At 38.5% G+C, this 13954-nt stretch overlaps 1 protein-coding gene across 25 annotated transcripts in view; it reads left to right on the top strand.

Annotated features, from left to right (window-relative positions):
- The window catches only part of Sox6 (SRY-box transcription factor 6), a 576267-nt gene that overhangs the window by 530139 nt on the left and 32174 nt on the right, over positions 1-13954 (top strand). For all 25 annotated transcript variants that reach the window (XM_074042103.1, XM_074042097.1, XM_074042114.1 and 22 more), the window contains one exon: positions 1736-1844. In XM_074042103.1, the coding sequence (XP_073898204.1) occupies positions 1736-1844 (109 nt within the window). The remainder of the gene's footprint in view (positions 1-1735; positions 1845-13954) is intronic.

Below are 13954 nucleotides of genomic sequence, written 5' to 3'. Positions count from 1 at the left end.
AATACTTGAAATGCAAAACAATGTGATAAAACAAAGGTTGAGTATTTTGCTTTCCCTGGTACTACCCATCTTTACTTTAATTCTTTTTCTTTACATCATGACAACTAAAAGTGCTACTCAAAAAATAGCAATTGGCTGATTAAAAGCAGCTGTCCTCCCCCTGACAATGTGTGAAACTCCCACATGGCTTGCAGTTGCTTTTTGTTGTGTCCTGCATCTGGGTTAATTTGTTCTTGAACGGCAGTGTGTTCATATAAGAAGATATTAGGGAGCCATACTTAATTTGGTTTTTATTTTCAGCCGGTCTTTTATAAGTGTCATATTTCAGAGGTTTCCCCTCTGAATTGCTATTGAAACTAGTTAGTATTACCCAGTTAGAGAAAGTCATGATTATAATTTTTCTTGCAGATCCATCATAGAAATGGTGCTAGATGAAAGCAAGGTTTTATGCTATGTTTTCCTCCAACACAGATTTCAACATATTCCATGATGAAGGAGAACTAGAAGACTTCCTGCACAATTTGACTGATGGGAATTAATTATAGAAATATAATGATATTCAAAAATAATTGTATTAGAAAGCACAAATGTAGTGAGACTGTACAAATGAGGCACAGCCTCTATCAAGTAATTGTATGTTTGCTCTTTAAGAATATTTCCAAGTTTCTAAACATTTTACAGAAATGAACACGCAGAGTATTTCCATCTAATGCCGAACATGCTCAGTACAGAACTAGGTCATTGAACAATAGACTGTGCAGCAATCAGCACTCTCTGCTGCATAATGCATTAAGTATAACATGCAGAAACCATTCCCGGCGCTGGAAGCTGCTATTTCATGTCTGTAAATTCAAGCTGACATGACACTTAATATTGTTTCATAGTAATGAACAACAAGGTTTCATTCATTCATAAGCATAACACAAAGCCAAGTTTGAGTCTGGAGAGTAGTAAGGAGGCGATAGGGGAACACGTGCTGGGTTTCTGCAGACAAGAGCACTCTATTAATGATGGTCAATGAACCCTCGACTGATCCAGAAGCTGCAGAGCTCTGTTCACTGTGATGCCTCAGACTCCTACTCCTAGAAGAACTGGTGAACAAGCAAACAGCTTTGGGTTTCCCTCCTACAGCAGCAGGGATGTCTAACTTTCTTGGCTCCGCTGCTGGCTACGAGTGATGTCCTCCTTTTTAGTTTCCAGGAAGTCACAGTTAAAACTCTCGGGCAAAACAGTAGTAGCAATGCCATTATCTTGTGTACTTGCTTTGAAATATTTGTTTTTGAAATCCTGATGCATAAAATTCTAATTTGTATTCCCCTAGGAATACCAACACAAGCTATGATCTCTAAATGTGAAAATTCCTCTCTCATTAAATTTAGCAGTATAATTTAATAGGAACTATTCTTTCACGTTTTTGTACTTTTGGCTCAGATTTCTCTATTGCATTCCTTTTATATTACCAAAGCAAATCCAACAGAGGGAAGATGTGTAGAGCAGCTCTAACAGGTTCCCCATCTCAGGTTTCCTTTTCTTACAAGGTTCTGTGGTCTAGATGTTCTCAACACTGCCACAATCAAGCTTTAGCAGAATCTTCCTAGAAGATTTTTCAAAGCCCAAGCGGGTCCAAAATGACGTTTTCAAATCCAAGTTTCGCCCATTAAATAAGATAGAAACTGGGGAGAAAAAGTGGCTTCTTTGGAAGCTAGATTAAGCCTCTCATTATCCTTTCCTCTAGGAAAGAACACGCTTTGAGAATTTGGGGTCCCAGTTGACAGGAAAGTCAAGTGAAGATGGAAAGCTGGGCCCAGGTGTCATCGACCTTACTCGACCAGAAGATGCAGAAGGTGAGTGGTTTTTCCATGCTCTTTTCTGCTCTTCTGTGTGTTTCAAAGGCATGCCTGTGAATCCTGATGCAGGATTTTTATGGCTGTTCTTGGGAGTCTTCAGCTGGATTTTCTAGGCAAAGGAAATGTTGGTCTCTTCTGGAAAAGCAGAGGAAATGTTGGTCTTCAGTATTCATTATAATTGAGGACTTTGAGAAGCAGCTACATCCTATATTACTGAACACAGCAATCCAAGTACTTAAGGTACCATTTTAAAGTTTAAAATAAAAGGACCATCTACATTTCAATGAGAGACAGAATTTTATATTTCATCCACCTCACTACCTTCTTGTTCAGAAAAATAAAAAAATATAAACGAGGAGGACTTTTTTTTTTTATAACTTCCAAATCAAGTGTTTCTTAGGTTCAGTCAAACCATGGGGGCTAAGTGAAGGTTTGCAGCAGATAGGGCATGAACTTGCTGGGTTGCTTGAGAGAGATTTTGCCTGTTCTGGGCACTAACCATTAGTGAAGTCTGCTCAAAATTTGGGTGGAAAGAATAGCCTTTCTCTCAGGACATTTACAGCACTATCAGTGCCTGACTGCTTCTCTTCCTTGTTTTGTTTGTTTGTCTTAAATACACAAGCAGCACATCAGCAAAAATTGCTCCCCAGAGGCAGAGTACAGCCTGTGGGTTAGGTCAGCACTTCGGGAGTAGTGTTGCCTGGTCATTTACTGTGTCATCACAGAGCGGGGACTGGTTTTCCTGTTAGCTGTTTCTTTGGCAGAATCTGTCCTACCAGTCAGGGAAGATTAATTTGTTCTCTTTAGAGTAATGTGATACTTCACCCATCTTGAGTCACAGCTAAAGTCCTTTTTTAGCTTGAGGGGAAGAATCTTACTAGTATCTCCTCTACTGGCAGGGTTTCTTCCAGGACCCTAATCCCTTGAAAACACATGAAGATATTTCATAGCAATGTCTGAACTGGGCCTTCCCTTCCAAGGCAGTTCAGAAATCCCTGGCCTGAGGTCTAAGGGATGGGTAGTAGCAGGCTTAGGAAGCACTTCCAAGAAATTCCAGAAGGCAGGTTTTTCTTACCAGGAGAGACTAATGTTTGATGGTAGTCCTGGGGACAAGGTGTTGAAATTTATTTTGATCAATACTTGCATGTGTGTGCATTCACTCATGTGTGCGCCTCTGTGTGTGTGTGTGTGTGTGTGTGTGTGTGTGTGTGTGTTTGAGAGAAGGAGAAATGAAGGAAGGGAAGAAGATAGGGAGGGGAAGAGGAAAAGGAAGATGAATAGGAAGGGAAGGTAGAGAACTGTCTTCCTTGAAGAATGTGTACCAAGAGCATACTGACATTTTCATAGATACTTGGAAGTACAGATTTTTCACTGGTGAGGCTTAAGATTTCTCTGTCCAGGGTCAGGGAGTCCAAATGATGGGACTTGCACATTTAACCACCTGACTATAACACAGACATTGTAGCTGGCCTGAAAGTCTGTGAGAAAGGGTTTCAGATCAGGCCTGTCTCAATTTTGTTGGAAGATTATACTGTGAAATGTCTAAATAGTTGAACATATAAACTGAAATAAATAGTTTTCATCACTCTGGATTACAGTCTGTTCTTCAGTCTGTTCACTTGGCTGTAGACTACGAGTTATAGAGCTCCATCACCTTACACTTACTCAAACAGACTTTTCTTAATCTGTCATTCACCCTTTGACATATGGTTTCTTAACTTTATATTGGCTATAAATATAGTCAGTTGCCTCTCAGTAATGTTGATAATCAAATTGATGGTATCATCTGCTTGATAAGGGAATAATCATGGAGTTATTAACCATTATAAAAGGAAAAAATTTAAAACAAACTCTAGAGAAGCATATTTTATAGAAATATCTTGGGAAATTCTATCAAATACCCATATTGTCTAGATTCAAATATTTTTCTAGATACTCTTTTTCTCAGCAAACATTAATCCAGCACTCATAGGCCAGAGAATGTGTTTTTTACACATTTTCTTATTTAATCTTTATACACCCAGTAAAGATGGTATTACTAATTTTTTCCATTTTACAAGTAAGAAAATTGAGTCTGAGAGTAATTAAATAACTTGCTATAGGCTACATAGCTAGTAAGGATAGAGCTTAGATTTGATGCCAGGTTCAAATATCAGCTGCCATTCTACACCCCCCTGTATGTACAGATAAATATGTGGTGCCTTTGGTTTTTGAACAAACTCCTTGTGACCTTCCTCAGTATGGCCCATTTCCTCTCCCCTAAATATAGCAGGTCATGCCATACAGCAGCTCTCATGTTACTCTGTCACACATGGAATCAGAGCCTGATGAGTGTAACAGAAGAAGGGCTGTAGTGGCTCAGGAGCTTAAGGAGCGTGTGAAAACCTCCCTTCAGAAGCTTGCCCAGAGTTGCCATTGAGACCTCATGTGCTTTTGGGGACTGTGAGTTCATGAATGGAGTCAAGTTACCTGCTCTAATATGGAGAGCAGTGCAGTGCCTTTGTGAGGACTGCTGGGATGGGGAGCAGCCTTCTGCTGACTTCAGACTATTTCCTGGCATCTGTTCAAGTGTGAGCTGATTGCAAAGCCTGCTGGAGTTACAGTTCATATTAAAGTCGAAGAAGATAACAGGTACATATAATACTTTTTCTACTTTGCTCCTTCATATTGCCCTCAGCAGGAAGATTAAAAAGGGGCTAAAGTTTCAAAATAGTGAAAAAGTATATTTGTTCCTTCACTAAGTCTATGGTCCAGCAAAACAAATGAACATTGCTTGAGAGCCTGCCATGTGCCAGTCCCTGAACTAGACCCTGGGTAATCTGTGGGAAGCAATAGAGAGATGCCCTTGACCTCTTGGAGCTTATGGTCTAGTGAGGGAAGATGGCAGATTAAAAGGGAAATACGTACATACGTACATACATACATACACTATTGGAATTGAGAAAAAGTGCCAAGAAGAACAGGATTTCGTTGTACTCTACAAAAATTCAGAGGGACAGCTTCTTAGGAAGGCTGAATTGATAGGTGTGCTCTGGCACAGAGAGAGATCGTCTCTCTCCATCCATGCATGATCATCTCCAAACAGCATTTTTAAGGGACTCTGCCTTCCCTGCTTTTCTGCCCTACCCTCCTGTCGGGCTTCTGAAGTGACTAAAGTAAGTCAGTTCTGAAGATGAGGCCCTGATCCAGCTAGGCTTCCCAGGAAAGTGTCTGCCAGCCATGAAAATGACAATATCACTTAGTAAGCAACTTGTAGACCTGCTTCATAGCCCTGGGCATGGAGGCAGCAAAGAAAAGGTCACCAACAGAGGCAGCTGTGCATGTGTATTAACCACTCATCAAAATCAAATGACAAAACCATAAGTAAGGAAAACAGAAATTAAAAATATAAAAGGCAAATGCCTTCAAAATTTTATTTTTAAAGTCCAGCTGTTATTTGGCTTGAATGTGACAAGACAGCATTTCTTGTTCACCATGGTATTTATAAAGCTACAAATTCATTGGTGCTGGGGACTTAGGAAACATGTTTAAGGTCTTGTTAAACTTTGAAGCAGTTGAAGGCTTAACATGTATTGAGCACACACAATTTGCTAGCTTCCATGTGCAAGGACATACAAGGAAGAGAGAGCTTGAATAGTTGAGTCTGTCACTTTGTATTAAGAATGACAAGCAGCTGTTGAACTTTTTATGGACTTTCTGCATGGCGTTTTCCCTCTTTTTGGTTTGCTTAAGCAAGGGTACAAGTCTTATCCCAACCCTCCTAATTTCAAGGTTGCACAGTATGGTAGAAAGGGCTTTGGCCTGGTTATTGGGAGATTTGTATTAAAGTTCCTTTGCTAAATGATTGAAAACAAGAGATTAATGCCTCCAAGCTTAAGTTTCATTATCTTTTAAAAGACAAATGTTGAATTTGGTCTTTTACAAATCCGTGATTGTTGTCAGGGTCTTCATAAAACACTGAGTGCATGTCTTATAAGAAAGATGATCGCTGGGCACTGGTGGCTCACATCTGTAATCCTAGCTACTCGGGGCAGAAGGAGGATCAGGAGGATCACGGTTCAAAGCCATCTTGGGCAAATAGTTCTGTGAGACCCTATCTCGAAAAACCCCTCACAAAAAAGGGCTCAAGGTGTAAACCCTGAATTTAAGCCATATGCAAAAAAAAAAAGGAAGCATGATAATCCACAATAAGTTCCATTTTGATTTTTCAGAGAAATAAAGAGAGCAATACCTTAGAGAACATATTTGTGCCACTCGCTGAATTGAGTTTTCATGTTCTTTGAACTACTGTTTATTAATGAGAACATCTCTCCAGTACCATTTCCCAGTTGTCATTCACAGGTGGGCACCTCCTCTTCTCCCTCCTCCTCTTCCTCCATCAACAACAGTTGTGACTTGGCTTTTTAAAACATACTCTTTTTAATCTCTCTCTCTCTATATATGTATGTATATGAAACCTAGGGTTTCATACTTTTGTGTAGTATGGTTTGGGTAAGAAAACATTCTTCTAAGAATTTAAAAAAAATTTTTGCCTTCAATTATTGTTCCCCAACCTCATAGGGATGCTATACCTCATTTTGATGTGAGGAACAATGGAATATGAGCCTATTATTTAGAGATGAACTCTGAAAGCAATTATATTTGGCAGACTTTTGGGCCCTGGCTTGCAAGTGGAATGATATGCTGTCCTCCATGTATTAAAAACTTGAATTGATTTGAATGGAAATGGTTATGTGTACCAACTGTTTAGAACTGTTGTTCTCAGATTTTTTTTAGAAGCTTTTTATAGATTCATATTCAATTATGAATTTGATCACAGGCAAGATGGCCTTGCCCTTCTCAAAGCTTTCTCTTCCTCCTCTTCCTTTTCCTGCTCCTCCTCCTCCTCTCCCTCTTCTTCTTTTCCTCCTCCTTCTTCTTTTTCTTCCTCTTTCTTTTTTGTGAACCTTTGATTGCTGCTAAGTTTTATTATCTCAGGATAGTTTTATTATTCTCAGCTTAAGCTCTCTGCTAATGGAAAAATAGCAGAAACTGCATGTTTTCTCTTTTTTTCTTCAAATTACACTACTTAATATGCATGTCCTGTCTTAAAAATCCTGCTTCCCTTTTGATCCATACTCTCGGAAATCTTTGAAGCTTTTTTCATTCCCCTGCCCTCTCTGGATCCTTACTCCTGGTAGAAAAGGAAGACTGATTCCATGACACATGACTCATTCAAGGCAGCAGAAGCAAACTGTAGCCTAATCTGGGGTGGGATTTAAAGGCTATCACTGCTTGTTCTTTGGAATGTAAAGGTCATTAGTTCAAGCACACCAGATCAGAATACAGCACTTCACATTGCAACACTTAGATTCTCAGATTTGGAGTAAAGAAGAGAGGTAATAAAATCTACAGTTCTGGATAAGAAATCTCTTCTCATAGTCCTGACAAGTGGTCATTTTACCTTTGTTTTCAAATGCTTTCAATAGTCTAGTGACAGGAATCTGACTTCTTCTTTAGATGCTCACTCTAATGCTCTTTAGTTCTTCATTTTGTTGACAATTTATAGCCAAATTTGCTGCTGTTTCCTTGTAACTTCTATACATTGGTTCTAGTCTGACAGTTGGACTCTAACACAATAAAACTTAAAATTTCTCCAGATATCTTTTACCCTTTCAGTTATTTGCTCAAGGACTAGAAGATTTACATTATAGTTGTTCTATTCTGAGCAAGTCATTTTCTTCTTCTCTCCTAGGTAAGGAAATTGATCTAGATGGTTTCTGGTTGGCAAGGTTTTTTTTTTTTTAAACTCTCTAATTTTACTGCCATAAAATTGAACTCATTCACCTTTAAGGCAACTAGAACGTAGCAAGTATTAATTAGGGACCGTGTAATCTTTTAAATAAATGCAATTATTGTAGAAATATACCAGAGATGACATGCCTTTGCTCAGGAAGGTATCCAACTGCTAGAACACATACCAGGACAAAAGATGAGGAATTGTACATATAAAAAGAAAAGACTGGGATAAATCAAAGGGAGCCTTAGTCAGGGGTATGCTGTAGGCTATGGATCTGGCCTTGCATGTGTAATTTGTGTGTCCAGGCATCTCAGAGAAGTGAATAGGCAAAAGAACCTTTATAGAAGCAGCAGGCTTGGGTCTGAGACCACGCTGGGCAGTGAGGGAGGCCCAAGATATGGTGAAGATGAGTAACAGCCACACAGGCTGGGAGATAAGCAGAGTTCACAAAGCCTTTGCCTCTGGACTAACTCTGTTGTATGAGTATCACAAAAATGTATTTTACTGTGGATATAAACAGTTTTAGAGGATCCTGTGCACCAGTTTATATCAGCACTATATATAAAGTGCAGCACTCTTAAACAAGCAAATAAACTTCTCTTAAAGAAATATATTTGCTGTGTCTTAAAAGCTCCCAAATAACTTTTAATGCTGGTAGAAAACAATTTCCATTGAACTCTTCAAGTGATGGATAGTACTGATGGGGCAAGAGAGTGAAATGTCAAGATTCTTGTATAACTCCATCCCCTAATACTCCATAAAGGAAACAAACTCAAACTGCTTCTCACGGTGGCTCAGGCTTGAAAGCCTGAAGACACAGGTTTCCTTTAGTGAGAAAGCTAGCCTTGCCCAGTTGTTGGTTTCTCATTGGATTGCATGTTAAAGAGGTGTCAAAGGTATAAAACAACCTGCTTTTCTAGCAGAATACTCTTTACCCTGAAGAAGAAATGCCCGTCTAGGCTACTACTGAATCACAAAGATATATTCTCCAACTTTCCACAGCGACTGAGTGGCAAAGATTAGTACTATTGAGCATGCAAAATAGACTAAGGCAAGAACAACCAGCATATGTTCCCAGTGGGACGGCAAAATTAGTCTTTGCTTCCTTAGCAGTCTATATCTCCTTCATATAAACCAACCCATTAGAATAAACCCTAGTTGTTAGAGGTCTGTCTACCACGTGTGGACTGATTCTGTAGCTCTTGGGGTATGACTTTTGTCTAGTCTCTGTTTCAGAGTCCTGTCCTCCTGCTAGCAAGGGCCACTTGACTTTACACATGCAGGCTATAGAATTCAGCCTAACCTTAGGCTGGTAGGACTTGAAGATCATCGGGCCAATTCTAAATGCTCTTTAAATTATCTTGGCTTGAGGTCAGGTTTGGATTTGCCTAATTGGCTCTTTCTCCTGAAATTATGAAAACTGTTTCTAACTTCCTTCAAAGAGTTAGGACCCACACAGGCTTTCCCTTTTCTGTTAATGACTTGCTTTTTTTTTTCTTTTACTTTAGAATATTCTTATATTTGACTATCTCCTTCTAGATACCTTGTCTCATTTTATTATTCTTATCTTTCATGGTTTGTTTGTAACCCTCTGTCTGTTGTCTATTTTTGTACTTTCTGGAGATGATTCTCTGTAGGCTGAATCTCCAGTGCCAGCAACCAGCTCTTTCCAACTAAAATCTGTCCCTACTCAGGGCATCAGTCTTCAGTTTTACTCACAATGTTCAACCAAGTTATAATTTGTGGATTATCTCTTATATACAGAGTACTGTTGTAGACATGGGAGAAAAGATTTTTTTATAAAGCACAGATTACGTTGTATTCTCCAAGAGTGAGTAGTGTAGTTATGATTATAAGGCCAGCACATGAAGAAAGCAGAACAACTTAAGGGATTACATGTTCAAGTACATCATTAGAAAAAGAAAGGAAATGTTATTTAAAGGAGGAAACTGCAGGACTTTGTGAACAGCAACAACTTTGGATGATCTGATAGTTGGAAATGAACCTAGAATTAGGTAAGCCAAGATGAGGGGAAGAGTATGTGGTTAAGGTAATAATGCAAATAAGCACAGAGATAGTAAACCCTACAGGAAGCTGCAGGAAGAATCATCTCTCTTACTTTTTCGTTCTCCATCAAGCCCAACACAAAGCCTTGCAGACACTTAAACTCAATGAATATTTGTTGAATTGAATATGTTCTAAAAATAGCTCAGTTCCATGTGGCAGAGGGCCTTGAATGCCAAGTTGAAGAAGTTGGACTTTGTCACCAAATAGACAGGAATTAACCTTGAATTGTTAAAGATTGACTTAAATTCCAGAGGTTTAGAGTGATGGTAACGCAGCCTTGGTCTTGGAGCCTTGTTAGTCTCTTTATTCCTCTGTTCCCTAACTGGTTTGCAGAGGGGATGTTCAGCTGGGGGTCTTTTCATTTTATATCACAAGAAAACTAAGCAGGTGTTTGGTGTTAGGTATGGCTTTTAATTCAAACCATAATAAAAATAACTCTTTTTCTCCTCTCCTCCTAGATGTAATATACACGTAAGAGTGATTTTCACCATGATTGTCATGATTGATCAATATCTGACAAATTAGTTTTGTACTTAGGCCTCTCACTTAGGAGAGTGATTTTTTTTCCAATTGTTTTTGTTCAGGCGATACTTCCACCTTAGACCTGTTGCCCCAATTAGGTCATGGTGCCAGATTAGGTCACACAATGCTGTGTGAGAATACATCAGCATTTGTATTATACTATAAACTGTTACATTTAGGAATAAGCCATAAAAAGTAACTCCGAGCTAAAATTTAATATCCCAAGTCTAAGCTCTGGAGAGAAGAATTTCATAAGCAATATATTAAACCACTTTAAATTTATACTAAAAATACAAATTGAAGCTTACTGATTTCAATATATACATTTTACTTTCATGGCAGAGAAATCATTGTGTGCTGCTTCAGTATTGACTCACTGTTCTGTGAGAATGTCGGTGCTGCGTGATGATGAAGAAAAATGAGATAATAGTTGCCCCATGCTGCACAGTTACAGAGCACTTAGAAGGAGGAATGAGAAATAACTTCGAGATTTCCCTGAGACTTCCTTGCCCTCCATTATTATGTTTTCATAGTCAATAATCCCAATCTTTCTTCATTCCAATGGCTCCTTTATAAAAATCTGATCTGTAAGTTCACAGGATCATGGTCTATTTCTTTATTCTGCTTCTGGCTGAGCAGCCTGACTCAGTTACTATTCCAACACATGGGAACGGGGAGTTGTGAGATGGTCTTGTTGGTTGGGCCTTATGCATATTCATTGATTTTAGTCTGTATAATAGAGACCCTTTTAAAATACATTTTTAGTTTTGGAGCAGAAGAGAGGCTCTATTAAGCAGCAAATTGCATCTCCAGTTAATTTGTGGGTTTATTTTTTAACTATCTGAAGATTATCTGTATGAAGAACAGGACATGAAGTATAGGAAGCATCACTTGGATATGAGGGAAGTCTAGAAAGAAGTCAAATATCAGTTAATCACTCTCTATGTTCTTAGTATTAAAATAAACATTCTACTATTCCTGTTGCCATTTCTACTACTACAGTTTCTAAAGGGACTGTTGTTTAGTGTGTGGGTACTGGGTTCCACTCACTATATTCCCACTTGTTCCTCAAAAAGATGTGACATAGCAGAAATCTGTAACTTTTATGCAGAGATGAAATTGTAGTTTAAAGAAGGGAAGTAATTTACACAAGGTTATTTAGCTAGGAGAGATAAAACCTCTAATTCAAACTCAGATCTAGCTAACAAAGTGCATAGCATCTGAGCCATACTGCCCCCCACTTTTCTCCAAGAAGAGCTGACTGAATTGGTTGCTTTTGTTGGAGTAGCTTTTTCCTATGGTTTTCATTAAAAAGCAAAGAACAAAAAAACAAAAAAAAAATAGAAACTTGTGAAATTTTTAATCTTTCAAGTTACACAAATATCAGGCACCTTCCATATACTTACACAAATTTGTGGAAGGGAAACATTTTGGTGGCTCATATGATTGGATTAGTTATTCCAAATCCTTGATACAGCTCCTTCTAATACTATTTCCATATCCCTAACTTTAAAAATAGTTTTTCCTGGACCTATAAACTGCATCTCCATTGTAATAAAACAGATTCCTGTAGAACAAATGAAATGAGATGAAACAAAAAAGAGAGCCCAGTTAAATTAATTGCTAGGAATTTTTAAAGCTAAGTCTGGATGCCATTGAAGCAGTTCGGCTTACCATTTTAGAAATTCACATTGATGGATGGCAAGTATGTGATCTTGGGGACAGGAGTATTTGAGTCGCCAGTGCAGTTTTGCCATTTACTCACTGTGAAACTTGGGAGAGTTTAACCTCTCTAAACCTCACATTTTCCTCATGTGGAATGAAGAGTATGGATTAGGTGATCTTTATTATTGCTCTTATGTTAAAGTTCTCTAATTTTATGTACATATTTTTCTCTAATCTAATATTCCTCAAGGAAGGTCCTTTTGTGTGCTTGTTTGAATATGTGTATATGTGTGTGTGTTAGTTCTATATACTTAGCACATCCTACAGCATTAGAAAAGTATTCAGATTTAATATTCCTCAAGCTTAAACTTGTCTTATCATCCTCCCAAGGTTTTCCTGGAAGTGGGGAGGCTAGTATCTCAAAATTGTGCAATGTGGAAAGTCAAAAAAGAAGCAAAATGAGAACCAATAATTTCTGAGTCTCAAACAACTATGGGTACATTTTTCCCCATCAAAGTCATTCTTGTAAGACAGTTAAGAATATAAGAAATAAAATGGGGAGTTTTATAAATCTGATTTTAGAAAAACTCTCAGATGCATACGTTTGAGTGTCTAGATTTCTCTCTATTGAGGCAGCTGGCAGAGTGGCTCAAGTGGTAGGGCATCTGCTTAGTAAGCATGAGGCCCTGAGTTCAAATCCCAGTACTACCACCATCAAAAAAAAATCTCACTGTTGAAGATGTCTGCTGTCTCAATAAGTGTTTTGGTATTTACCTCATGGTAGCCTGTGTCATAGATTCCAGGGTGCAGCTACAGATAAGACATAATGCAGTCACTTCCCTTTTGGAGTATGCAGTCTAGTGAAAAAAGTGGGCATGTAAAACTGATAATTTAGATAAGCATTAAGATGAAGTTAAGCATAGAGTGCCTGCTGTGGGAGCCTAGAACACGTAGTCTAACCTGGCAACCATGTAAGAATTTCATGGCATACACAGTCCCTAAAATGTGTCTCTAATGAGTGATTTCAGGATGGACAGGTGATTCTAGGAAAAGAGAATGCTTGAAAGTATGAGAACACAGTGTGTAGAGAACTAAAAGTAGTGCAGTACTGTAAAACAAAATATTTTGAGCAGGGTGGCCAGAGATGGTACTGGAGCCATTAGGCTGAGGGAGCCAGGTCGTGGAGAGCTGTGTATACTATACTAGGAGTTTGGACTCAATCTTGTGGGCATTAGAGAGCCATTGAAGAGTTATAAATACAGGAGTAGCCTGGTCAGAATTGCATTTATGATGGATCATGCTGGCTGAAATTAGTAAGAGGTATTTAAGTGGAGGTTGAAGGATTCAAAACTGGAAATAAGAATACCATCCAGAAGGCTAGTTTCCATATTTCTCCAGCAGAGACAGTGAGGGCTAAGGCAATCAAAAAGGATAGGATGAGTTCAGTAGTATCTTTGTTAACTAATCCTGAGTTTATTCTTCTTGATTGTGTGTCATCATTTTTTGTAGCATCTATGGTGAGAGGTAGGGCTGGAGGAAGCCAGAAGCTGCTAAGTAACATGAATTATTTATTCTACCAGCTTTTCACTAGTGTCCATATTCTCCAAAGGCATCTATATGAACATGTGCCTGGTTCTGAAAACTAGGAGAACAGACCTGTTGCCTTATTTCATCTGGTTCAAACTTAAATGCTGCCTTTTTGCTTGGGCTCAATAGCTTGTGAGCCCTCCTTCTGTGCATCCATACAGCATGTAGATAACAAGTAGAATATTTGATTCTCTGTGCTACTTTCAGGTCATTAAAATAAAGAAGCATGTAAGTTATCCAGCTGCCCTGGGATTCTATAGTTGAAACAAGATAAATAACTCTGTTTAGCTCTCTGTGTAAAGCAAATATAACTTGAGAATTAAAAAAAAAAAAAAAGTAAACACAGGCACCAAAACTTAAAGCAGGAAACTCTTGAGAACACAGACTGGTATATCACTGGTTAGAATTTCTTTCATTTTGCAAAGCCACGAGCCACATGCATCAGCTCACCACAAAGTCATTAAGCCTTTTTAAGCTCAGATGAAAA

This window comes from Castor canadensis, chromosome 1 (assembly GCF_047511655.1).
Source record: "Castor canadensis chromosome 1, mCasCan1.hap1v2, whole genome shotgun sequence".
Lineage (NCBI taxonomy): Eukaryota > Metazoa > Chordata > Mammalia > Rodentia > Castoridae > Castor > Castor canadensis.
This window is presented reverse-complemented; position numbering and strand designations above follow the sequence as displayed.